General features: G+C 43.8%; 1 protein-coding gene across 3 annotated transcripts in view; it reads left to right on the top strand.

Moving 5' to 3' along the window:
* LOC109897873 (transducin-like enhancer protein 4) overlaps positions 1–26,997 on the top strand; it is a 109,043-nt gene that overhangs the window by 52,071 nt on the left and 29,975 nt on the right. For 2 of the 3 annotated variants that reach the window (XM_020492500.2, XM_020492498.2), the window contains exons 5-10: positions 3,496–3,558; positions 6,880–6,954; positions 7,529–7,706; positions 8,240–8,256; positions 10,066–10,203; positions 11,517–11,570. In XM_020492500.2, the coding sequence (XP_020348089.1) occupies positions 3,496–3,558; positions 6,880–6,954; positions 7,529–7,706; positions 8,240–8,256; positions 10,066–10,203; positions 11,517–11,570 (525 nt within the window). The remainder of the gene's footprint in view (positions 1–3,495; positions 3,559–6,879; positions 6,955–7,528; positions 7,707–8,239; positions 8,257–10,065; positions 10,204–11,516; positions 11,571–26,997) is intronic. The other variant, XM_020492499.2, reaches the window with a different exon arrangement.

Raw genomic sequence — 26,997 nt, 5'->3', positions numbered from 1 at the left:
TGGTCTTATCCAGTGTAAATAGCTGGTCTTTTTTGTATATATCTTTATCTCACTTTCTATCTACGAACTAAATATACTTTCCTGCAACCCGCCTCATCCAATGTGGTACGCATCTGCTATTTTTATTCCTTATAACTGGAACTTCCATCAGGAGCTCGCCAGCTAACTAGCTACTAGTCTTTGTTAGTCACAGCTAGCTGTCTTGCCTTTTTCTCGGTCACCAGCCAGCCTTAGCTCGGACAATACCTGCCAGTCAGCACAGCGCGATGTCAACCCAGAGCATATCGGACTGCTTCTCTCTACCACATCACTGGATTCCTGCCGCTCTGGATCGTTACACCGGATCATCGCAGCTAGCTAGCTGCAAAAGAGTGGCTACTGTTAGCTAACGCCTCTGTCCAGAAGCAAGCACCAGCTAGCCTTGAGCTATCCTTGAGCTAGACCCATATACCAGCTAATTCTAGGGCTACAATAACACCCTTGCCAATTGGCCTGGACCCTTTATTGTCGACACGGAGCGAAGAAACAAAATAAGATGCTTGTTGACACATAGTTTGGATGAAATGATTGAATAACAACATGTATGTGTAATGCGTAATGCGAGCGGTGTGGTCAGCATGTTATGCACTCTTTTGGCAGAGAAAGTCCATGTTATTGCTGACAACTGGCCTACGCTGGAGAAAGAGAGGGAGAGTGAAAGGGATGAAGGAGAGGAAGCCGTGCTGATCTCTGTTTGTAGTTGGCTGCCAAGACTTTTGTCTGACAGATCCAGGATCAGTTGCAGTCATGGTTGTGTTGTTGGCTCGTCAACAACTAAATTATTAGTTTCTCTGTCTAAATAAAATAAAATAACATTTTATTTGTCACATGTTTGGAAACAACAGGTGTGGATTAACAGTGAAATGCTTACATACAGGCCCTTTCCAACAATGCAGATAGAAAGAAAATAGAGAAATAATAGAAAAGTAAAACAAGTAATAATAAAAGTCTTAATAAATACACAATGAGTAATGATAACTTGGCTATGTACAAGGGGCACCAGTACTGAGTCGATGTGTAGGGGTACAAGGTAATTGAGGTAGATACAGTTTGTACACATAACTAAGAATTAAGTAACATATAATAAACAGTAGCAGCAGCGTATGTGATTAGTAAAAAAAAATACGTTTGTGCAAAAGGGTCAATGCAGATATTCCGGGTAGATATTGATGAACTATTTAACTAACTATTTAGCAGCCGTATGGCTTGGGGATAGAAGCCTTCCCAGAAGAGTGGGGTCTGTTATAGCAACAGAGGGGGAACTCTCATATTAATGCCCATGATCTTGGAATGAGATGTTCGACGAGCAGGTGTCCACATACCTTTTGTCATGTTGTGTATATTTAAAAACAAATACTTTTAGATTTCTACTCAAGTAGTATTTTACTGGGTGACATTTACTTGAGTAATTTTAAATCAAAGTACTTTTGCTCAAGTATGATAATTGAGTACTTTTTCCACTATGGAGTCCACGATCAGCTTCTTTGTCTTGCTGACGTTGAGGGAGTGGTTGTTTTCCTGGCACCACACTGCCAGGTTACCTTGGCGTTCTTGGTCACAGGGACTATGGTGGTCTGCTTGAAACATGTAGGTATTACAGACTGGGTCAGGGAGAGGTTGAAAATGTCAGTGAAGGCACTTGGCTGCTTGGTCAGCACATACTCTGAGTACGTGCCCTGGTAATCAGTCTCACCCTGCGTCCTTGTGAATGTTAACCTGTTTAAAGGTCTTACTCACATCGGCCACGGAGAGAGTGATCACACAGTCGTCCGGAACAGCTGGTGCTCTCACGCATGGTTCAGTGTTGCTTGCCTCGAAGCGGGCATTGAAGACATTTAGCTCTTCTGGTAGGCTTGCGTCACTGGGTAGCTCGCGGCTGGGTTTCCCTCTGTAGTCCGTGATAGTTTGCAAGCCCTGCCACATCCGACGAGTGTCAGAGCCGATGTAGTAGGATCCGATCTTAGTCCTGTATTGACAGTTTGCCTGTTCGATGGTTCGACAGAGAGCTTGGCAGGATTTCTTATTTTTGCGTGTAAGCAGGAATCAGGAGGATAGAGTTATGGTCAGATTTGACAAATGGAGAACGAGGGAGAGCATTGTATACATCTCTGTCTGTGTCTAGCTACATGTATTACTGTTGCACAGCATCAATACAGTTTATTGTAGACACAGTCCAGTGAAAATAAACCCCCTCTGTCTCAAGGCCAATAGGAGAGTCCCTGTTCCCTCTTCCCTTTCTCTCTTCTGACTATTTCACGTCCTCTCTCTCCCTTTCACCACGCACACACAAACCAGTCTACACACACACACACACACACACACTATATAATTAGCTAGGTCTTCTCTACCCTTTGAACAGAGCGACGTATCTATCAGAGAGCTGTGTTGTATAATTTGGCCTGTATTGAGATGGGACAGGCTGGCAGTGTGTGTGTATAAATAAGCTCCTGTCAGTCAGTGTAGAGGGGGTGTCAGGACATCCTGTGTCCTCTAATCTCGTTTGTCTCCCTTTGTGTGTCAGAAACATGTGTTAGATTGGAGGGATGGAGGACACACAAATAGACAACCATCACGGAGGGAGGCAGGCAGGGATGGAGGCAGGGGAGGGAGGATAGAGAGAGATGAAGGAAGGAAAAGGATGAATAGGGTAATAATGGCTCAGTGGGAAGGCTGTTAAAGAGGGTGAGAACGCCTGAGTGAAGAAGAGAACATAATGAGTCTCAGGGCAGAAATAGGTGAGGCATGTAGTGTGTGTGTGCATAGACGTGTGTGTGCATGCTCATTTGTACATTTTCCTTTGTACCATATGTCGTGTGTGTTGCCACATTAGTGCTTTTCTGTGTGTGTGCGTGCATGCGTGTGTATGTGTCTGTGTATGTAGAATAGTCAACAATTCAATGTCCTCGACTCCTCACGTCTAGAGAGAGAATTTTCAATGGGCCTCGGCGAGCTAGAGAAAATGGATGAAAGAATGGCATTGAATGCAGTGAGGAGAGGGAGAGACCTGCATGAGAAACTGGAGTCTAATAACATATCTGGCCTTTCAAAGCTTCTCTCTTCCACTTTCTCTCTTCCGGTCTCATACTCTTTCTCTATTATTTCTCTCTCTCATTCACTTGTGGTAGGCTGGGTTTGAAACCAGGTCACCTGCATGCCACATGACTGTTATTCCGCTGATCTAAAGCCAAGGTATGAGCTTGAGGAGCTCAGTTGTCACAGAACTACCTCCATCACGTTTACTAACCGGATTTGCCTCAATGAAATGATCTAACTTTGATAACTGTATGAGATGGTATGGACAAAGTGTCTGTACTTTCATTGATGTATGTGTTTGTTGCTCCTACTGCTTCCCCGAAGAAAATTACCCTGATGGCCCAAGGGGCATGAATAATGTTGTGCTATATTACCTTGTATGAAACATAAGTTGAGACTGAAGTGTGTGTGTGTGTGTTGCAGGCGGAGATTGTGAAGCGTCTCAGTGCCATCTGTGCTCAGATCATCCCCTTCCTATCTCAGGAGGTAAGTATCACTGACACACACACACACACACACACACACACCTGGCTGCACTGGCTTTATAATACATTGTTTGTTTTTGTGTGTGTGTCCGGTGACAAGTGTGTGTCCACTGAAGGGAAGGTCTCAGAGCTGGCAACTGTTTTACATTGATCAATACTGCCTCTGTGTGTGTATGCTCACTTGTGTGTGTGTTTACGCAGTGTGTGTGTGTGTGTGTACATTTGAATGAGTAAATAGGTGTAGGTTTGGGTCGTTTGAGTGTGTAGTCCTGCTGCGTACGTTTGTGTGGGTATGTGACTTTTTTTCCATGAGGGTGTCTGGTAGCTCAATCAGTGCCTACATTCTTCAGCGAGTGTGTGTTGTGATATTTGTGTTATGTGAACAGTATGTGACAAACGGTGTGTTTGTGAATGAGATACAAAACATATGTCAGGTACAATATAAGTATGTGGACACCTCCTCGTCGAACATCTCATTCCAAAATCATGGGTATTAATATTGAGTTGGTTCCCCCTTTGCTGCTATAACAGCCTCCACTCTTCTGGGAAGGCTTTCCACTAGATGTTGGAACATTGCTGCAGGGACTTGCTTCCATTCAGCCACAAGAGCATTAGTGAGGTCAGGCACTGATGTTGGGCGTTTAGGCCTGGCTCACTGTCTGTGTTCCAATTCAGCCCAAAGGTGGTCGATGGGGTTGAGGTCAAGGCTCTGTGCGGGCCAGTCAAGTCCTTCCACACCGATCTCGACAAACCATTTCTGTATGGATCTCGCTTTGTGCACAGGGGCATTGTCATGCTGAAACAGGAGAGGGCCTTCCCCAAACTGTTGCCACAAAGTTGGAAGCACAGAATCGTCTAGAATGTCATTGTATGCTGTACCATTAAGATTTCCCCTCACTGGAACTAAGGGGCCTAGCCAAAACATGAAAAACAGCCCCAGATCATTATTCCTCCTCCACCAAACTTTACAGTTGGTACTATGCATTTGGGCAGGTAGCGTTCTCCTGGCAATAGCCAAACCCAGATTTGTCTGTTGGACTGCCAGATGGTGAAGGGTGATTCATCACTCCAGAGAACGCGTTTCCACTGCTCCAGAGTCCAATGGCGGTGAGCTTTACACCACTCCAGCCGACGCTTGGCATTGTGCATGGTGATCTTAGGCTTGTGTGCGGCTGCTCGGCCATGGAAACCCATTTCATGAAGCTCCCGACTAACAGTTCTTGTGCTGACGTTGCTTCAGGACTGACGATTTTTATGCGCTAGACGGTTCAACACTCGGCGGTCCCGTTCTGTGAGCTTGTGAGGCCTACTACTTCGCGGCTGAGTCGTTGTTGCTCCTAGAAGTTTCCACTTCACAATAACCGCACTTACTTTTGACAGGGGCAGCTCTAGAAGGGCAGAAATTTTACAAACTGACTTGTTGGAAAGGTGGCATCCTATGATGGTGCCACGTTTTATGTCACTGAGCTCTTCAATAAGGCCATTCTACTACCACCAATGTTTGTCTCTGGAGATTGCATGGCTGTGTGTTCGATTTTATACACCTGTCAGCCACGGGTGTTGCTGAAATATCCAAATCCACTAATTTGAAGGGGTGTCCACATACTATTGTTTATACAGTGGCTTGCGAAAGTATTAACCCACCTTGGCATTTTTCCTATTTTGCTGCCTTTACAACCTGGATTTACACAACATGCCTACCACTTTGAAGATACAAATTATGTTTTATTGTGAAACAAACAAGAAGTAAGACAAAAAAAATTGACTTGAGCATGCATAAGTATTCACTCCCCCAAAGTCAATACTTTGTAGAGCAACCTCTTACAGCTAAGGGTAAGTCTCTATAAGCTTGGACACATCTAGCCACTGGGATTTTTGCCCATTCTTCAAGGTAAAACTGCTCAAGCTTCTTCAAGTTGGATGGGTTCTACTGGTATACAGCAATCTTTAAGTCATACCACAGATTCTCAATTGGGTTGAGGTCTCTGCTTTGACTAGGCCATTCCAAGACATTTAAATGTTTCCCCTTAAACCACTCGAGTGTTGCTTTAGCAGTATTCTTAGGGTCATTGTCCTGCTGGAAGGTGAACCTCCATCCCAGTCTCAAATCTCTGGAAGACTGAAACAACAGGTTTCCCTCAAGAATGTCTCTGTATTTAGCGCCATCCATCATTCCTTAATTTCTGACCAGTTTCCCAGTCCCTGCTGATGGAAAAACATCCCCACAGCATGATGCTGCCACCACCATGCTTCACTGTGGGGATGGTGCTCTCGGGGTTATGAGAGGTGTTGGATTTGTGCCAGACGTAGCGTTTTCCTTGATGGCCAAACAGCTCAATTTTAGTCTCATCTAACCAGAGTACCTTCTTCCATATGTTTGGGGAGTCTCCCACATGCCTTTTGGTGAACACCAAACATGTTTGCTTATTTCTTTCTGCAATGGCTTTTTTCTGGCCACTCTTAGGTAAAGCCCAGCTCTGTGGAGTGTATGGCTTAAAGTGGTCCTATAGACAGATACTCCAATCTCCGCTGTGGAGAGCTTCGCAGCTCCTTCTGGGTTATCTTTGGTCTCTTTGTTGCCTCTCTGATTAATGCCCTCCTTGCCTGGTCTGTGAGTTTTGGTGGGAGATCCTCTATTGGCAGGTTTGTTGTGGTGCCATATTCTTTAAATTTTTTAATAACGGATTTAATGGTGCTCCTTGGGATGTTCAAAGTTTCTGATATTTTTGTTATAACCCAACCCTGATCTGTACCTCTCCCCCACTTTTCCCTGACCTGTTTGGAGTGCTCCTTGGTATTCATGGTGCCACTTGCTTGATGGTGCACCTTGCTTAGTGGTGTTGTAGACTCTGGGGCATTTAAATTCCAAACAAGTGGACTTTATTTAGCTAATTATGTGACTTTGAAGGTTGCACCAGATCTTATTTAGGGGCTTCATAGCAAAGGGGGTGAATACATACAGTATGCACGCACCGCTTTTCTGTTTAAAAAATAAATAATAATTGAATATTTTGAAACAAGTTATTTTCTTCACTTCACCAATTTGGACTATTTTGTGTATGTCCATTACATGAAATCCAAATAAAAATATATTTTGATTACAGGTTGTAATGCAACAAAATAGGAAAAATGCCAAGGGGATGAATACTTTTTCAAGGCACTGTATATAGTGTATGTCTATGTGTTATGAGAAGCACACAGCGGGATAAATAACATGTGTGTGTGTGTGTGTGTGTGTGTGTGTGTGTGTGTGTGTGTGTGTGTGTGTGTGCGTGTGTGTGTGTGTGTGTGTGTGTGTGTGTGTGTGTGTGTGTGTGTGTAGCATCAACAGCAGGTGGTCCAGGCAGTGGAGAGGGCCAAACAGGTCACTATGGCCGAACTCAACGCCATCATTGGGGTGAGTCACCTCTGGTCACCATGACAACCCTCACACCCCCAACAGCGACACTATCAACATCAACACACACACACACAAAGACACAGTCTACAGGGGCATGCACACCTCTACCTCTGCAGTGTTTAAAGTGCCGGGGTGTAAGTAGAGTGTAATGTGATCAGAGCTCCGACAAGCTCTCACTGTAACACACACACACACACACACACAAATAAGCTGTAATAAGACCCAAGGAAAATAGCCTCTCTTTATCTGTCTGTACCCCCCCCCTCCTCTCCTCTCCCTCCACATCCCATATATTTCCCCCCCTCTGTTTTGTTCTCTCCTTCTGCCCCACTCTTTCTCTTTCTCTCTCTTCCTATCTTTTCTCTATTCCTCCTTCTCCCGATCTATCTCCCTCCTCCTGTCCTCCCTCTCTTTCTCCCTGTGTTATCTCTCTCCCTCCCTGTGTCCTCTCTCTCTCTCTCTCTCTCTCTCTCTCTCGCTCTCCCTGTCCCCTCTCGCTCTCCCTGTCCCCTCTCTCTCTCTCTCTCCCCCTGTCCTCCTTCTCCCCCTGCCCTGTCTCCCTGGTGTACAGCAGCAGCAGCTCCAGCATCTGTCTCACCACACCCCAGGTATTCCCCTGACTCCCCACCCATCAGGCCTCTCTCTGGGGGGAGGTTCAGGTCTGCTTGCCCTTACTGGAGCCATGGGGGTCTCAGCCCACCTGGCCTCTAAGGATGAACGCAACCACCTGGACCCTGAGCACCTAAGAGGTACTACTCACTGACTGACCTCCACGTGAAGGACACTGGTGAAGAACTGTTGAACTGAAATGTGTCAGCTTTTGATACAAAATAACCACTTGGTTGAACTTTTGTTGAACTCAAAGGGTGGCGGAATATTTTGAGGAACAGCGCTCATTAAACATTGAACAACTAACAAATGGCATTATGTTGCCTGCGAGGCTGTATTGATGGAGGGTGACTAGATGTTAAACTTGTAGGACCCTGGTGCAGAAAAAGAATGAGAGAGAAACTGAGCAGACAGATGAGTGCTGAATGAATGAACGGGAAGACAGAAAGCATTGTGTCTCTGAGGAGTGGAGACCGAGACGGAGAGGGCAGCACTGCAGATTGGAAACATGTACAATACAAAGCTTGTGTTTTTATTGCACTGGGACAGGCCTTTTTCAGGTTGACCTTGGCATGCTGTGTGGGGCTGTTGTTATTATTATCTATGCTGACGTCAATCCCCTCTACCCCTCACCCCCTCTACTGCTCCTTCCCTCTTTCTGTTCCCTTCACAGAGGCTGCACCAAGCAGGGTAAGTAACCCCAACGTGTGTGTCCGTTCGCGTGTGTGTGTGTGACTGTGAGACCCTCTTTAAAGAGGACCTCTAAAAGGGTCTGTTTTGTTGGAGAGTTTCCATTAATAGGACCAGCACCTAGGTTAGCATAGCTAGTACAACAGTAGAACAGTTCTGTTGTTCCTTAACTCAGGCCCAATGGTAGGGTTGCAAAGAGAGGGTTTGGTATTTTATGTATAGTATCACAAGACATATAGCGGCCATTTTGAGTACTTCAAATTATCACAGGTATCTGTAATTATCTCTGGCCCTCTCTCTGGCCTCTATGAAATAATTAAATAACTAATGACAAAGCTGTTAAACATGATCCTAAATGTAAACCATCAACTTAGTGAATACCATTAGTGTTTAATATGAGGGTTTCAGCTTGAATATTTTATACACACTTATTTATTTCACTATGTTAATATGTCTTTGTTGTCGATGTTTTGGCATCAAACTGGTGGCAGTTATGAAAAAAGACAGTAGTTGGACGAGTTGTAATGTTAATTGAAAATAATGCCTTTGTTGATTAGATGCTTTATTCATTAATTAGCCAATTTTTCTCTTGAACCATATGGTTTATATATTAGAAACTCATGGACAATATGGACATAGATATAAAAAATGAATTATTTAGAATATAAATTACCAAGGGGCCTCCAGAGTGACTTCACAAAATAGATGGCATCATGAGGGAGGAAAAGTATGTGGATATATTATAGCAACATCTCAAGGCATCAGTCAGGAAGTTAAAGTTTGGTCGCAGTGCTAGCTGTGCCACTAGAGATCCTGGTTTGAGTCCAGGCTCTGTCACAGCCGGCAGTGACTGGGAGACCCATGGGGCGGCGCACAATTGTCCCAGCATCGTCCGAGTTAGGGGAGGGTTTGGCCAGCAGGGATGTTCTTGTCCCATCGTGCTCTACCGACTCCTGTGGCAGGCCGGGCACAATGCACGCTGACACGGTCGCCAGGTGTACGGTGTTTCCTCCCGACACATTGGTGCAGCTGGTTTTTGTGTTAAGTGGGCATTGTGTCAAGAAACAGTGCTGCTTGGCTGGGTTGTGTTTTGGAGGACGCACAGCTCTCGACCTTCGCCTCTCCCGAGTTCATATGGGAGTTGCAGCGATGAGACAAGACTGTAACTAAAATCAAATAGCTAAATGATACATATGACCATCTTAAAACAATTCCATGTCAGCTTATAACCCCCCCCCCCAAATATGGATGGCGGAAGGGAGGAAGGAGAGATGCATATCAATTGCTATTTGTTAAGTTGTGCTTATGTGATTTATTTATTTTAATGGAGAGGAAGAAAGAAAAAGCAAGGGGAAGAAGAAGAAAGCAAGAGAAAGAGCGGGAGAGAAGAGAGGGAGGGACAGATGGAGGAGAAGACTGGGAGTTTGTTGAGAAAACTGTGTGTTCTGGTCTCGTCCGTCCAACCAGCTTCCTGTCTGTGTCCTCCACAGTTCAAAAGAACAGAACGTTCCATAGGAGTCAACCGATGAAAGAGAATAGAGTTAGCCTACATAGACCCCAGAAATAATACTCCACTTTGATGTTTTATTCCTCTGTTATGGTGATCACACCATGCTCTTTCTAGTATAAATAGCCAGAAAATTGGCTTCTTGTAAAATGATCAGAGTCATATTTGAGAGTCATATGAGCTTTCCGTGTCAGGGAGAAAGTTAATACACTTTTAATGTGTTGTTTGATTGCATTTTCTGTATGACTTACCTGTTGTGTGTCAGCTCTTTTTATTTGATATGTGTGTGTGTGTGTGTGCAGAGTAAGTCTGTGTCGTCGACAGACAGCCAGCAAGTGGAGGAGCGCCAGGGCCCGTCGGGGGGGTACTCCTCCTCCCAGGGAGGGGGCGACGCTAAAAGGAGGCGCTGTGATGACAAGGAGCCCCTCCCACCTCACTACGTACGTATGCCATTCAATTAAACCTGCACTGCAGTATTAACGCTGGATCAGCCCCAAGACTCTGACATCACAGGTCAACCAGAGGTCACAGTCATTCTGCTAGTCAAATATGTGTTTAGCTTGGAAGGGTAAGACATGCAATGGCCAAAATAGATTACCCTAGTGAACATGATCTCTCTCTCTGTGGAGTGAGTATTCTGATTGACATAGCTCCTCTATGAGAACTGCCTTAAATATCACATCAGTGTAGCCTCTCGTGAAGGGAGATGTTGTGTTTTTAAAACAGGCTGGACAGGGAGCTCTGTTGATCATCCGCCTCTCTGTACTACATGATGTAATGGTTGTTTTTCTCCTAGCTCCGGTCTGTCTACATCCAGGATGTTTTTCTCCTAGCTCCGGTCTGTCTATGTCCAGGATGTTTTTCTCCTAGCTCCGGTCTGTCTATGTCCAGGATGTTTTTCTCCTAGCTCCAGTCTGTCTACATCCAGGATGTTTTTCTCCTAGCTCCAGTCTGTCTACATCCAGGATGTTTTTCTCCTAGCTCCAGTCTGTCTACATCCAGGATATTTTTCTCCTAGCTCCAGTCTGTCTACATCCAGGATGTTTTTCTCCTAGCTCCGGTCTGTCTACATCCAGGATGTTTTTCTCCTAGCTCCAGTCTGTCTACATCCAGGATGTTTTTCTTCTAGCTCCAGTCTGTCTACATCCAGGATGTTTTTTTCCTAGCTCCGGTCTGTCTACATCCAGGATGTTTTTCTCCTAGCTCCGGTCTGTCTACATCCAGGATGTTTTTCTCCTAGCTCCGGTCTGTCTATGTCCAGGATGTTTTTCTCCTAGCTCCAGTCTGTTTACATCCAGGATGTTTTTCTCCCAGCTCTGGTCTGTCTTCGTACAATATGTTTTTTTGTCCTAGCTCTGGTCTGTCTATGTTTAGGAATAGTCTCCTCTCCAACATGGCCCTGATCTGGCTCAATATAATTAGGGGGTGATGCCACTCCACTGTGATGTCAATAGGAATATCAGGCCACGATCACATCAACGCACTGTTGCCATGGTGATTAAGTGCCATCGCTGTCACCACTATTCCCAGAGAGAGAGGGGGAGAAGAAGAGAGGAAGGAAGAGAGAGGAATAAAGTAGTAATATGGCCAAACAGACAGAGAAAGGGAGGGAGAGGTGGGCGTATCTGTGTATGTGTGTAGTGTGTGTGTTAGTCTGTGTGTACGGCTGACAGAGGGAAGGTGTGAAGGGTGGGCAATGTTGTTTACGTGAGAGAGAGTGTGCACCTGACATTCTCTCCTCTGTGTATCTTAGGACAGTGATGGGGACAAGAGTGAGGATAACCTGGTGGTTGATGTCTCTAATGAAGTAAGAATAACCAAGTCACACGTAGACACAGATCTTGGATGAGCTTACCCTCTCCCAATTCTAACCAAACCCGTTAGAGGGAAAAGGCTAAACTGGCCTTAGATCAGCACCTACTACATGCAACGTCATCTGACCCCATGTAACTGCTATAGGAAAACGATTCAAATGTTTAAGATACAAGTGCATCAGGCCTCCCGAGTGGCGTGGTGGTCTAAGGCACTGCATCGCAGTGCTAGCTGTGCCACTATCCTGGTTCGAGTCCGGGCTCTGTCACAGCCGGCCGCGACCGGGAGACCCATGGGGCGGCGCACAATTGGCCCAGCGTCGTCCGGGATAGGGGAGGGTTTGGCCAGCAGGGATGTCCTTGTCCCATCGTGCTCTAGCGACTCCTGTGGCGGGTCAGGGGCATGCACGCTGACATGGTCACCAGGTGTACAGTGTTTCCTCTGACACATTGGTGTGACTGGCTTCCGGGTTAAGCGGGCATTGTGTCAAGAAGCAGTGCTGCTTGGATGGATTGTGAGGACAAACGGCTTTCAACCTTCGCCTCTCCCGAGTCCGTATGGGAGTTGCAGCTCTTTCCAAAGTCAAGACAGAACTTAATTGATTGAGAAGACCGAGAGCAGAATTTGCTATCCATCGAGTTCGACTCAACCATTACTTCCATTGTAATCTTCACCGTCATTTACCAACAAGCTATGCAGGAATGATCAATTAGCTGAAATAGCAACTATTGAATTACTATCAGAACCCAAATTAATCAAAGATTATCCCGCTTCTATAAAGAATTGTACACCTCTGATTGTAAATCCACACAATGTCAGACTAAGGCCTTTCTAAAATAATTAAGAACTCCTCTTCTCTCAACAGAGGAAGCCGCCTCGCTGGGACCCAAATCTCTCTCAATGAACTCAAAAGGACATTGGGTAGAATGAATAAAGGAAAATCGCCGTTATGGGATTCCCCCTTAAGGTCTATTTAAAATGTGGGAATCAATTTGGTCCACTATTGCTTGAAATGATTAACACAGCCGTTCACAAAGGTTCATTTGGGAGATGTGAATACACCACTATTTTAGCTTTTTTATTTTTTAAGGTAAGGATGCTACCCCGTGTTCTCACTATCGCTCCCTATCTTGATAAACACAGATATCAAACCGTTTTCCAAAATGTTGTCCCGTCTTGAGACTTCCTTACCCAAAGTGGGTTTGTTAAAAAACGTTTATTCTCAGATAACCTCCGTCGACTATTACATATCTTAAATGCTTCATCAGAACCTTGGGCTGTTTTATCTCCTGTTGCAGAAAAAGCTTTTTGATAGACTAGAATGGTCATATCTCTGGTCTGTCTTCGAACAAATGGGAATTGGCCTCCAATTTCATTAATATGATTAAAACACTAAATATGCCAATCCCTCAGCCGTAGAAGAGAGAATAGAGTAGATGTCACGGGTCAATATTTTGATTGATGACCCTATGTGAACTCTATGTGAACCCTATGTAGTGATGACGTGTGCATGTCTTCTGGTCAGGCAAGCCTGGTTAGGTGGGGGCTATGGGGTGAGTAAGGGTCCCTTTGACAGGCCGTTAATGATTGATGACCCAAGCCTGATAGACAAGCCTGGTTAGGTGGGGGCTATGGGGTGAGTAAGGGTCCCTTTGACAGGCCGTTAATGATTGATGACCCAAGCCTGATTTATGACCCTATGTAATGATTTATGACCCTATGTCATGTAGAAGGGTGCATGCCCTGGGTTGAGTAAGTGACCATGTGTCAGGTCAACCTGTTACTGTTTCTCACGGTTTGGGTTGGTTAAGGCCCCTTATAAAGCCGCTGAACAATACCTGTTTAAGACTGTACATGATAACCCCCCTGAATATTAAACAAAAATGACACCTATGCCAATTTTAGGGATGTTATGCTCGGCTTGTCATGAACCCAGTGACCAAAGCCTTGAAGAAGTTCTGTGTGAAGCTCCAGAATGTTTTAAAGGATTTTTGGGTACGAGTGAGGGCCACATGTCTTACATATTCCACCCGGAGGATTCTACGGTAAAGATATTCACAGACCGTGGACCCAAACCCCTTTATCCTGCAAAACCTGGGAGTTTTCCCCCGGCTCTGGGGATGAGAGAATGGCTAAACATCAGGCTGGCTCTTTGTAAAATTGAACAGGTCCTAAGTGTTACAAATGTGCCAGGATATGCGTTGGAAGAACAGGTCTGCGGCCGCAGTGATCTCAAGGCTCTAAGAATTGCTTCAATGGACTATAGCCCTGACAACAAAGTGACAATTTTAGCCTGTGACCTTTATGATAAGGCTAATGCTACAAAGTCTGTCAATTCTCCGGTAGCTTCCAGAGCCCGCAAACATGTAAACTTTTTTATTCCTGTGTTTAGTTTTAAATGGGTGGATTATCCAATTTTCATAACACTTATGAATAAGCTGGACATTCTCTTCCAAAATGGGGAACAGTTAAAGCGCTGGGCGAGGCTTTCCTTGAGACAGAGTCAAGACCAAAAGGCCCGACGGCGGATCTACCCCTGGAGTGAAAACTTACCATGTGTTGATGGACATAGCAAGAGAGCCTTGCCTTTTGAGGGTGAACTCGACACGGACAATTGCGGTTGGTTGCATAAGCTCCCAGGATCTGTAAGAAAGGCATCGTAAAATACCTTAAGAATGTAACGATATAAAATGTATGTACTAAATATTTTGAATGAAATAAATGGTTTTAAAATCAGAATCTCACCACGTTATGAACTCTCGCGTTTGTTCACTCTTAGCGCAGTCTGTCCCTGAGAAAAATCTTGCGGAAAAAGCCATGTGCGCGCGCATGTGCGTGAGGGAGTTTTCTGTAGTGGCTGTGTGTGTGTGTGTGTGTGTGTGTGTGTGTGTGTGTGTGTGTTTCAAAAACAGAAAAAGGGGGGCGGGTTGTTTGTTAAAAAAATACCCCTGCATGCCTGGTGGGTCGTTTGAAACCAAGGTTTACACTAGCCTGCAAAACAGATGCCTACCCCCCAACAATAATATTGTGTCTTACGACTCCTAATCTTAAAGGCCTTTCATAAAACTATTTTTTTAGGGGGGCTAAAAAGTCATTCATCCCAGCGATGTCGAGAACAACACACCCCATGCATCTAGGTGCTAGCACCCCGGAGATTTTAGAAGCTCCAAAAGGATCCTAATGTTTAGACACACCCAATACCATGTGTTTGAAATGTGTCAAATATACCATGGGCGGGGGTATAGCCCGAAAAAAACGACAAACCCCAAATGCTATGTAAAAAAATCATTCAGGGGTTTTTCTCTAGGTCGTAGGGTACAAAAGCGCTAGAAACCATGGGCAATGTTAGCAGCGTTTTAGTTCCGATGCAAACAGCACCTCCAGAAACTCCAAGAATCGTTATAGGACTGAAGCGTTAAAAAAGATAATCGGGGAAAAAAGTCTAATGGATCTATCACAAGGTGAGTTCTTGAAATAAATCTTTATTAGATTTGGTTGTTGTTGGGGAATTGTTTGAAAAGCGTGGGATGTTATAGAAATATTAAACAATCATTAGGATCAGTATGCTTACCGTATAACAAGGCAATATTAGCTAAAGTGATTATAGCTTTAATATTGTCGAATGTTTTATAGATTCTGAAGCATTCACGCAGATACTCCGAGGTATAACTGAGCTCGAATCATCCCATGGGTCTCCGAAACAAACGCCTGCCCTGAATTGTCAACGTAAGTAAGCTCCAAGAATTCCATACATAAAAATATTTATACCTTAAAAACAAAAAGTGTGGGCATCTTATATTAAAAGTTATTTTATATGTTTACAGAGGACCTAAAGCCTAGAAGGTTAAACGATGCCCTATGGAGCCTGAACGGTTTCTGCGAAGCATATGACTACGAGACAATTCTGCCCTACTCCCAGGATGTATTTACCCAAAAGCAGCGAACAGAGACTTTAAACGGCAGGTCAACTCCCCTTGGCCAGGACAACGTTGTCCCCCATATTTCTAAACACCAAAGGATAATTAGTGCTCAGATCCACAGTTCCGCTTCACCCGAACAATTCTACTTGGCCGATATTCACGAGACGTCGTTCCAAGGACTAGGTATGAATCAATTATATATTATTATTTATATATATTATTATTTTAATATTTATATTTTTTTTTTTATGCCGGAATATGTTAAAACAAGGCCTAATGCTGTTTTTTTGTTTGTTTTTTCAGGCTCCCCATCTACCGGACCTGCAGATGTTGTAATACAGGTTGAACAAACACAACAGCCCTTGGTTTCAGAGCTTCTTCAGAACAGCCCTCGTCAAAAAAGCCGAGGTATTTAATTAATGTATTGTTAATATATAGGCTTATATCTGAAATGTATTTGGCATTTTTAACATATTTTAGGGTTAATAACCTATTTGTGTATGTATTATTTTTATTTCAGACTCCTCACCGGCTTATGAACACAACGCACAAACATCGGAGGATGCCCAGACAAGCATCCCCGAGGAGGCTCCAAAGACACCAGAGAAACCTGATGATGTCAAAGATTTAAATGACATTTCTGAGGTAGACGATTTGATGTTCTGTGAAGCTGCCAACCTTCTTGAATCGGCCAATTCTGTGGGGGAAACAGCAGATTCTGAAATAGACCAAGAACGTTTTTTCAAAGCGTTTACCCTGGGTTTAAAATCACGAAAGGCTCTACTCCAGAGGCGCATGTGTATTCTACTCGAGCATCAATACAATCAGGATGTGTCATTCTGGCGTAGCGAGCTACCCCGTATGTTAAAAAACATTAGGGCTAAAACAAGCAAATACCGCCGTTAAAAAACACACATGTAAACACACACACACACACACACACATCCTTAATTAGACAGATGGCGCCCCCTATAGACCAAAGTGAGACAATTGAAACACTCTTAGCCAGGATCCCTACAGAGCTCCAAGATATAGTTAACCATATGAATGATTCGGGGGTAATTGACATAATGACAATAGATGAAAATCTATTATCCCAGATTCCCTCCGAACTCATAGACATTATTACACGTATGAATGAGTCAGGGCCTTCCGAGGAAAACATGTTAACACAGATTCCCGAAACCATCATATCTCTAATTACCCAGCTTAACGCGAGCCCTAGGTTTAATTCGGCCCCACAGACACCTCTAAGACAGCCTTTAACAACATTGTCCGAAGAGTCTGAAAGTCAATATGCTGTTTTTGAACAGTTGGACAAATGTCTAGCAAATCTGGAGGGGGGCGGTCTTGAGATCAGTGTACAGAACGAGAGCGCTAGGTTTAATTCGGCACCCCAGACACCTATAAATCAGCCTTTAACACCAATGTCCGAAGAGTCTGAAACCCAATACGATGTTTTTGAACAGTTGGACAATTGCCTAGTAAATCTGGAGGGGGGAGGTCTTGATCGAAGTGTACATGTTTTGCGTCGAAATAAATTCAACAATATTGAGGTTCGCCAGTTTTTCAATTTCGCATGGGGGGGTCAGATTCGGGAATATGCTGTGTTTTACGTAATGCTTATGGACACTTTGAATGAACTGTTAGCGAGGATCAGAGATTATAGCGAACCTAGGGATCTCTTACAGTTGGAAATTTGTGGAGACAGTCTACAGAGCAAGGTATCGCTTATTTTACAGAATGGTGAAGCAGAGCTTGAACAATTTGTTAAACTGCTAGAACGCCTTGTACAGTCAAATTTAAACGTGCTAGCAGATAGGACCCTCGAACTTGTAGTACAATTAGTACGCCAACCACAAGGGGGCGGGGGTCAGAGACGAAAGCTCGAGAGTTTAATGCAGTCCGAAATCATAAGCAATAAAAGGGCCTATCTCATAAACGTTCACAATCCAGGTAATAAGCTATGTTTTGCCATAGGTTTGGCCCACTTACTCAGCCCCGGATGTACGGATCAAGCCGCGTTACATAAAGCTCTCGAGCTACAAACTGCGGTGGGTCTCGGTATACAGGATGCTGTGGCTTTCTCAGACATAGTCAAATTTGAAAACTTTCTGAACATCAAGATTGTGGTTTTGTACCACAGTAGGGCTAATGACGCTCTCCTCAAGTTCCAAAATATACCCGAACCACATCCTAAGACTATGTACTTTTATGTGCAAAATGAGCATTACTATGCCGTAACTAACATCACAGCCTTTTTAGGCGCGCCATATGTCTGTCCAGCCTGTCATACCGGCTACACACGCATGGGGGGGCACTCGTGCCGTTACAACTGTTCAGTATGTCTGGATAAACATTGCCCTATGCAGCCGCTAAACTTGACCCCCTGTGCGGATTGTCACCGCACATGTCGTTCGGCCTACTGTTACGAAAAACACAAAACTGAAACATGGCATCCCAAGGCATGTAAATCTGTAAGCAGTTGTGACATTAACAAGAAATGTCCAAAATGTCATTGCAATTACAACCTTAAAATAGATAGCCCTAAACCTCATGTTTGTGGAATTATACACTGCCCAATCTGTAAAGGTCCTTTGAAAAGCAGAGACGCGGAAGCAGTTCAAGAAGTAACACATGAGTGTTACATTCAGCCCTTGGCTGAAGATGAACATACAGAGAAATATGTGTTTTATGATTTTGAGACAACTCAGCAATCAGGGGTTCATTTGCCTATTTTTGTGTCAACCATGACTTTCAAGGGTGAAAAATGGTCGGCCGAGGGACCCGATTGTGCCCAACTCTTTCTAAAACATTTTAGAAAAGCCCAGTACAGAAACTTCACGTTTATAGCTCACAATGCTAGGGCCTATGACTCCTATCTGCTTCTGAACCCTTTGATACAGCAAGGCGTGGCACCCAGTGTCATAGCTCAAGGGAGTAAAATATTATGCTTTGTTGACCCCGCCTTCAAACAGAGATACATTGACAGCTTAAGCTTCTTACCCATGAGATTGGCTCAAATGCCAGAGGCCTTGGGTTTTGAAAACTCTGTCAAAGGCTATTTCCCTCATTTCTTCACATCTGAGGAGAATCTACATTATATAGGATCTTATCCAGCCCCCGAAATGTACGGGTGTGATCAAATGTCTCCCAAAGAGCGTGAGAGATTCATGACATGGTACGAGACCGTAAGACATGGCACTTTTGATTTCCATAAAGAGATGGAATCATACTGTGACAATGACGTTGTTATACTTCGTGAAGGATGCCTCAGATTCAGAGAAGAGGTAATCAAAGATGCGGGCATTGACCCCTGGAGCTGTACAACTATTGCATCAGCGTGCATGAAAACCTATCGTACACACTATCTAACTCCTGAATCTATAGCTATCCCATCGCCAGACAACTACCGACGCCAATTCAAGGCCTACTCTAGTGGTTCCATTCAATGGTTGGAGTACTTGGCCCAGGATAAAGATATTTTTATCCAACATGCTTTGAATCGGGGGGAGAAGGCTTTTGGGCCTTACCATGTAGATGGATACACACAGATTGACGGGGTTGAGACAGTGTATGAGTACAACGGTTGTTTCTTCCACGGTTGTAAATTATGCTTTGTCCCCCACACCTTGTGTGTCCTAACCCAAAAGACTTTTGGGGAAATGTACCAAGAGTTTCAAGACAAACTGAATTCTTTAAAGGCTACTTACGGGTTAAAAGTTGTGGTTTTGTGGGAGCACGAATGGACAGCCCTCAAAAAGGCAGATCCTAGTGTTAAGGCCTTCCTTACCCATTATGACCCTCCAGAGCCCCTGGAACCGCGACAGGCCTTGTTTGGAGGCCGGACCAATGCTTTGACATTGCGTTATGTAGCTCAACCCGACGAGACAATAGGCTATGTAGATTTTACATCCCTATATCCTCATGTAATGAGTTCCTCATTCTATCCTATAGGGCATCCTGAAATTATTCACAGCGACTTTGACGAACCCCAAAATTATTTTGGTTTAATCAAAGCGACTGTCTACCCTCCTAGGGGGCTGTTTATACCTGTGTTGCCTTACAAGGGTCCTAAAGGAAAACTTTTCTTTCCCCTTTGTCGCACATGCTGTGAAAACCACAACCAGGAAAACCCCTGTGATCACACAGATCAAGAAAGAGCCCTGACCGGTGTATGGGTCACTGTAGAATTCTCTAAGGCTTTAGAGAAGGGGTATCGTGTGGCCAAAATCTTTGAAGTGTGGAACTTTTCCAGGAAATCAGACACACTTTTTAAAGAGTACATCAAAACCTTCTTGAGATGCAAGCAGATGGCTTCAGGCTATCCTGCATCGGTCACAGATCAAGAAAGTAAAGACCAGTACATTCAAGACTACCATGACAGAGAAGGCATACTTCTTGACCCTGACAGAATAGAGGTCAACAAAACCAAAAGAAATGTGTCGAAATTGTACTTGAACTCCCTTTGGGGGAAATTAGCGCAGAGATGCAATATGCTAACAACTTCGATCATTAAAGACCCCGAAGAATTTTTGGAATTTGTTTTTTCGGACCAATACGAAATTTCACATTTTTCCTTCTTGAGTCAAGACATTGCCTTGGTGCAATGGAGGCGCCACCAAAAGTGGGTTCTACCCCCGGGTAATGTAAATGTGTTTCTTGCAGCATTTACCACAGCCTATGGCCGCCTTGAACTGTACACCCTCATGGAACAGCTTCAGAGGCGGGTTCTTTACCACGACACAGACTCTGTGGTCTATGTAAGCAAACCGGGGGATTGGACCCCCCCACTTAGCAACTATCTTGGGGGTTTAACGAGTGAACTCGAAGAGGGTGACCATATTACAGAATGGTCCTCATGTGGTCCAAAAAGCTATGCTTTTAGGACTAAAGCCAATCACGTGGTGTTGAAAGCCAAAGGCGTGACTCAAAACTATGAAAATGCACCGCGTGTAAACTTGGAATCAATCACGCGCTTGGTCGAGGGGTTCGTAAAGGACAAGAATAGTGACTTGGAGATTTTGAGCTCCTACAACAAAATAGTGAGGGATAAAAAGGGGTTCCATCTAAGAAACGCACCACTCACTAAAAGATTCAGGGTAGTCTATGACAAGAGACAGCTATTGCCTGACGGTACCACATTGCCCTTTGGCTACTGACTTATGCTACAAGCCCCAGTGTGTCTTAAAGCTTAAGATATTATGACTGCTGTCGAGGGTTTTGACCCCCGGCTACAATTGCCTTTTTCAGCATTAATTGCCGGCCCTTCAAACAGTGGCAAAACTTTTTTTGTAAAAAGTATTTTAGAGAATTCTGAACATGTGTTATCTCAAAAGCCTGACAATATTGTATGGTGTTATTCATGTTACCAACCTCTGTATGATGAATTATTGAAGACAATAAAAATCAAGTTTGTTGAAGGAATACCCGATTCTCTGTCTGATGATGAACTTCTCCCCCCACATGTAAATAATCTGCTGGTTTTGGACGATATGCTATTTGCTGGTAGCGAACACCCTGAAATTGCACGAGCTTTTACCCAATATACTCATCATAGAAACCTGTCCGTGCTTTACTTGGTCCAGAATGTGTTTCACCAAGGTAAAAATAGTCGGACCATTAGCTTGAATGCCAACTACATGGTATTGTTTAAAAATCCTAGAGACAAACTGCAAATTAGCACTCTAGCTCAGCAGATGTACCCTGGACGGAAATCATACTTTATGGAGAGCTATGAGGACGCTACCAAAGAGCCATTTTCTTATTTAATCGTGGATTTAAAAGCAAATACTCCAGAACACCTTAGGCTACGTACAGGGCTGTTTCCGGGGGAGAGGCCTGCTGCATACCTTCCTAAAAAGTAAACGCTATGTCTCTGCGTTTAAAAAGAAACCTCCCCCTCTTGAGAAGGCTAGTAGGTTCTACAGCTAAAGAACGGAAGGCCATCTTGGGTCGCTGTTCTTCAGATCTCATATTAGCCCTATGTGAGATTGCTTTGAATCTTCTCAAAGGACGCATTCCACTCACCCTGAACCAATTGAAAAAATTAAGGAGACAAAAGACAGCGATCAAACTCTTTGCCAATAAAAGGGCCAGTCTTCAAAAGAAAAGACATAGTATACAACAGTCTGGGGGTTTTCTTCTACCTTTACTCAGTATAGCCGTGCCCTTCATCACCAGCCTTATTGCGGCCAGACGTGGTGGTTGAACACGTGGGTGTGATGGCCACTAAAATGTACTTGGTGCCTCAACAAGAGTTGGATAGACTTAAAAAACAAATGCAGGGTCCTGAAGATATCAGACAAACAGCGGAAAATGATTTGGATACGGCCATGAAGGATGTTTTGAACCGAAAAGGATTGAACCCCTATGATAAGATTCAAAAATACACAAACCTAATGCAAAGGTATTTGACTCGGGTAAAGCAAGGGGAGAGAGAGACTAACCATTTAACCCTTTCCCTACCGGACCCTTTAACAGATGTCGAACCTAACGATAGCCATGCCCCTGTAAGGCCTGTACCGTCGATCTTACCTAGTGGCGATAATATGTCGGGTGAAGCTCAAATGCCATTTGAAGATAAAGTTATGCATGACCTACTGACACATGTGCCTTTACGTAACAGGAAGAATGTTAAATACATTATGAACAAGATAAAAGACTCAAAGGGGATAGCTGCTTGGAACGACTCTGGAGAGTTTATCCTTCAGGGCTCTGTGGTTAGGGGGTCCCATATGCAGGACTTGCTTAAAAGTACCACGGCTGCCCACAAGGTTGCTGATGACCGAAGGCCTCCCGGCTGGCGTCAGTTTCTTAAGGCCCTGGCAATCCTCAACATCCCCCTCTCCGGTGTACCCAACCATAAGCTTCGTCAACAGATTCAAGCTTTAAAACAAAAGCCTTCAACGAGATACAGCACCCCTAAAGATGCCCCAACGACACCGGCCCCATATGAAAGCGATGATGCTAACTCATTTACTCCCATGAACGTCTCAGGACCTTTTCCTAAACCCGATCTCTCGGCGTGGTTAGACTTTTGAAAATGACTTTTGAATGACTATGATTAAATTCAATAAATTTTTTATTTGAAAAATAAGCAAGTTAACATTTGTGGCATTCTTGAAACATATGACGTGAGCATACGCCTTGATTACGCGTTCTTAAAGGACACACATTTGAACACTTTTGATATTTTCTAACAAAACAAGATACAAGGTTATCATTACTTCTTAAATCATCCTTATAAAGAGACATAACATCTTCAAAAGAAACTCCCCGGGCTCTTTGGCACAGGTAAAATACACAGTGGTGACCGCATGTAGTGGAAAGGTTATCTTGCACTTGTTTGATGTTGTAGTAGATCTTTGTACCGTTTAGGGTCAAAAAATCTTTAATAGATTTAGGGAAATGTGAAAAACCGGGGGGAAAGCCATAGGAATCAAAAAAAGTTGAGATTTTTCGTCCACCTTCCTGTTCTAATGTCATAGCTAGCCAATGTTCACCAGGCATGTGTTTAGGATGGGTATTGACAATAAACATTGCAGGCCTCTCAGACCATATCTCCATAGGTAATTCATCACAAGCCAACACTCCACAAAATTGTTTTCCAATCAAGCGGCTCATGAGCCCGTCCAACTCTTGGGTATTCATGTCTTTGTTCAAAGGTCCTTAATAATAATCCACTAAGACCTGTCTTCGGGCATTCACTTCCAAGATTGAATCAGAGCATGCGTAAACAATCATGCTAACTGTACAGGCTAAAGGTGTACGGAAACGCATTTCCAGCCTGAGGTTACCTTGGGACACCACAGACAGATTTCCTGAGGTGTCATCATCAGGTGATAAATTGAAAGCATACAATGTGTAACCCTCTGCAAAATCATTTCTGTCAATAGGTAAAGAGAGATCTTTTAGATGTCGCCCTGTAGCCAGGAATAGATTGTAAAATTCTCGCACAGATATGTTGTTATTAAATTGTGGTTGGAAAGCCTTCGCCGGAACCTGACGTCCGTCCTGACAGAGCGCTACATACTCTGCATTGAAGTGCTGAAAATTAAAGGGTTTTTTATCTAAACTGCCCGTATTAGAGGCGTGATCAACCAGACCTATAACCACATATCTAGGTAAAGGGCCTAGAAATAGGTTTTCTTGACTGCAGATTCTACTGCCCACAGGTATGCTAAAGGTTTTCATGGTAATTCTTTGGAGAGGGTAAAGGGCATTTCCTTTCATCAAAGCATGTGAGTGACCCAGGCGCACGGCCGGAGATACAGATACTTTTTTAATAAAAAGGGTTGCCCCCAACACTTTCAAACTAAAATCCCCGTCTTGGGGAGACATCAGGCAAAAATCATCCTTGGCCCTGGTTAATTTTAATCTTAAATCAACCGAATTTAAGAGTAACCGTTCTTGAAAGAAAATGTCAGAGTGTATAGGGCCTAGCAAATGAAACTCTCGAGATTCGGCGCAGTAGCGAGCTCGTGCCGCTAGTCCTTTGTTTGCACCGGTGGAAGGGTCTGTCGATTCCATAGAGGCTCCTGCAGTATCCTTGCTAAACAGCCCGGCGCTAAATTGGGTTTTGAGAGTGTCTTCGGAGTAGTTTAGTAAACACTCCATGATGGCTCTATAAGGGTATGTAGCGCTGCTTTGACTGATTAGGCGTTCACCCAAAGTCACATCAACTTGGGAGAAAATGGTGGCCAAGGGGTAATTAATGAGACTCACTTTGGCATCGTCTGCAATATTAGACCCATCTCTTTTGGTCACTTTTAGACGTAAATGCACCAAGGTGTTGTTGAGGTCCAGATAGTTGTCACCATGGCCTGGTATGAAAAATTCGATAGGCCCGTTATCGGTAATAGCAGAGAGAGGGGCTATCTCCACATAACTGGATCTATCTATTGAATGCTGCGTTAACGGTGCCGTGAAAAGATCAAGTTCTGTCTTTATAGCTTCAGAGGACATTCGATGTAAAAGAGCCATGTCACTTATTCTTTTAGAAAATACTTCCTAGTATTCTTTTAGCCTGTTTTGGTACAGACCTCCTCACTTTACCCCGTCTTTGACTTACTGAGGTTCTTTTAACAGTTAACCGACGCTTTTTAGGTGCAGGTCTACGCCTTAAACCAGGAGGTCTCTTTTTTGGCCTTCGAGACAATATCATAAGCCCCGAGCCTTCTTGATGCTCCACCTCTGGTGACGCCCTTCGGGTCATAGCATTGGCTACAACCTCACTTACTATATTTTTAGCCGCTGATTTTAAATGTGGTTTGGCTATGCTGAAGCCTCTCTTCATAAACGGTAAAACCATCCTGAAGAGGTTACGGAATATACCTCCTATCCCCGAACCATACATTGTCGGCGCTCCATGATATCCTGGTAGTCCATTACCCACTTGATCCACATAGTATGAAACATAACGGTTAGGGTCGAGCTGATGGAGCTCCATAACCCTTTTATTTGTATTATGTTTATAAATATAATACAGCTATTATATATGTAGAGAGGTTTTGGTGGGTCTAAAGTGGAGTTTTACAATCGTTTTACCATAAGTAAATTCAATGTTTTCGTTCTGATCCGTTTTAAGCTCAACCAGAATGTTTTCAATATAGTTCTTGCTGACATGTACGTAGTGCGGCTTGTCATAATTGACAGTGACGATGTCCCCATCCTTGCCGTCTATATGAACTGTTCGCAGGAGGGGGACACAGCTGTCTCCGACCCTTTGATAGGTTATGATGTCGGTATAGACAAATATGTTGTAAAAGCCTGCATGTATATCCGCAGGGAATGGGAATAATTTATCGTTCACATACGTCCATTTATTGGGACCCATCCCCAACATGTAGGATAAATTACCGCTGGTCTTTATACCTCCGTTAGCAGGCCCTGAGATTTGTATCCTTTTATGGATTGGATTGTAGAATAGGAATATTTCCATCTTGTTCAGGGTTAGGTGTTCATTCAACTCTGAGACGATCCTGTCGACGGTTCTATAGAAACCTTTTTTAAGCTTAATAAGTTTCGCAGGTTCCGAGAACCTTTTGCAATAAAAATCACGGTCCTTAGCTTTGATATTATACCAACTATGGGGGTATGTAATCTCGCTGAGACCTACTTCCCAAGCCTCTGATAACTCTATAGGCTTTGGAAAATTGGTTGTATACTTCGAACTCTGATTATTACGATATATCTGTGCCGACGCATTACTGGGGAGAGTCAGGTAGAAGCCGCTGTGTTCCATGATGCCCAACTGTGTACACGCGAATGATGCGCTAGTTATCATGACTAGGGGTTTAAATTAACCCCCGTTGCCTCCACCACATCCTGCTCCAATACCCAACTGTTGAACTTTTGAGGCCAGTTTTTCCAGCGGACCAGCAACCATTTTTTACCCTTTTCTCTCTTCTGATCTAGAATCTCCTCCACGTGAAAGACTTTGTCTTTACCCAACTGGACCTTCTGTAATTCCTTCTCATAAAAAGATCCCTCTATAAGATCCCCGTCATAATCTTTTAATTTGTAGACCGGCGGAATGCGTGGCAGACATTCGGTAACGGTAAACAACTCCGAGCTAAAGCCTTGTTCGTATTTTTTGTCGAAAACACCCCTCAACTTTGATATACGCACCAAGTCACCCACTAGGAATTTAAAAGTCATTTTTTTCTTACGGCGAAGTGGGAACAAACCATACATATTTTTAAAGACTTGAAAAGAGTTTTCCGAAGAGACCTCCGAGGGCTTCATACGTATAGTCTTATGGTAGCTGTGGTTGTAACCGTTTACTAAATCCTGAACTATGTCTGTATATCGGTTGGTGTTGTGAGCTGTAAAATAGCGCCACATCCGCTCTTTCAAAGTCCTATTAAAGCGTTCCACAACCGAAGCTTTCAAATCAGAGCCTGTAGCAAAATGTACTATATTATACTTATTCATTAGCTTCTGAAATGTTTTATTAAAAAATTCTTTTCCGCCATCCGTCTGCACTTTCTTGGGGGCGCCTCCTGCCTTCAAGATCGATTCAAAGGCCCTGGTCACCTCTGCCCCGCTCTTATTTTTTAACACCCTTACATAGGCTAATTTAGAGAAAATATCTATAACCGTTAGCATGTAGCGATTTCCATCATTTTTATCGGCAAGGGACTGCATGTCACATAGATCCGCCTGAAATTGGGATAATGGATGCGTAGAAAAAACTCTATTTCTTGGAAAATGTTTTCTTACAGGTTTATGTAGAGTGTAGGCATCTTGCTCTGATAACCATTCATTCACTTTAGCATCGCTTAACAGACTCCCTGTTTCTTCGACTATAGCTCTCTGTAAACGCTCTTTACCACCATAAGACCCGGGGTTAGAGGGATTATAATATATGTTTTTCAACAGCTGCTCAGCCATCCTTCTTGCCTCTCTGAGGTACAATAACTGTAATGAGCCACTTTCATATAACGACAACATTTCAGTTTGTGAATTTTTATTTTAAGAATGCAACAATTATTACGT

Source organism: Oncorhynchus kisutch, linkage group LG10 (genome assembly GCF_002021735.2).
Source record: "Oncorhynchus kisutch isolate 150728-3 linkage group LG10, Okis_V2, whole genome shotgun sequence".
In the NCBI taxonomy this organism is placed as follows: domain Eukaryota; kingdom Metazoa; phylum Chordata; class Actinopteri; order Salmoniformes; family Salmonidae; genus Oncorhynchus; species Oncorhynchus kisutch.
The sequence above is the reverse complement of the archived record's forward strand: the minus strand, read 5'-3'. Positions and strand labels throughout refer to the sequence as shown.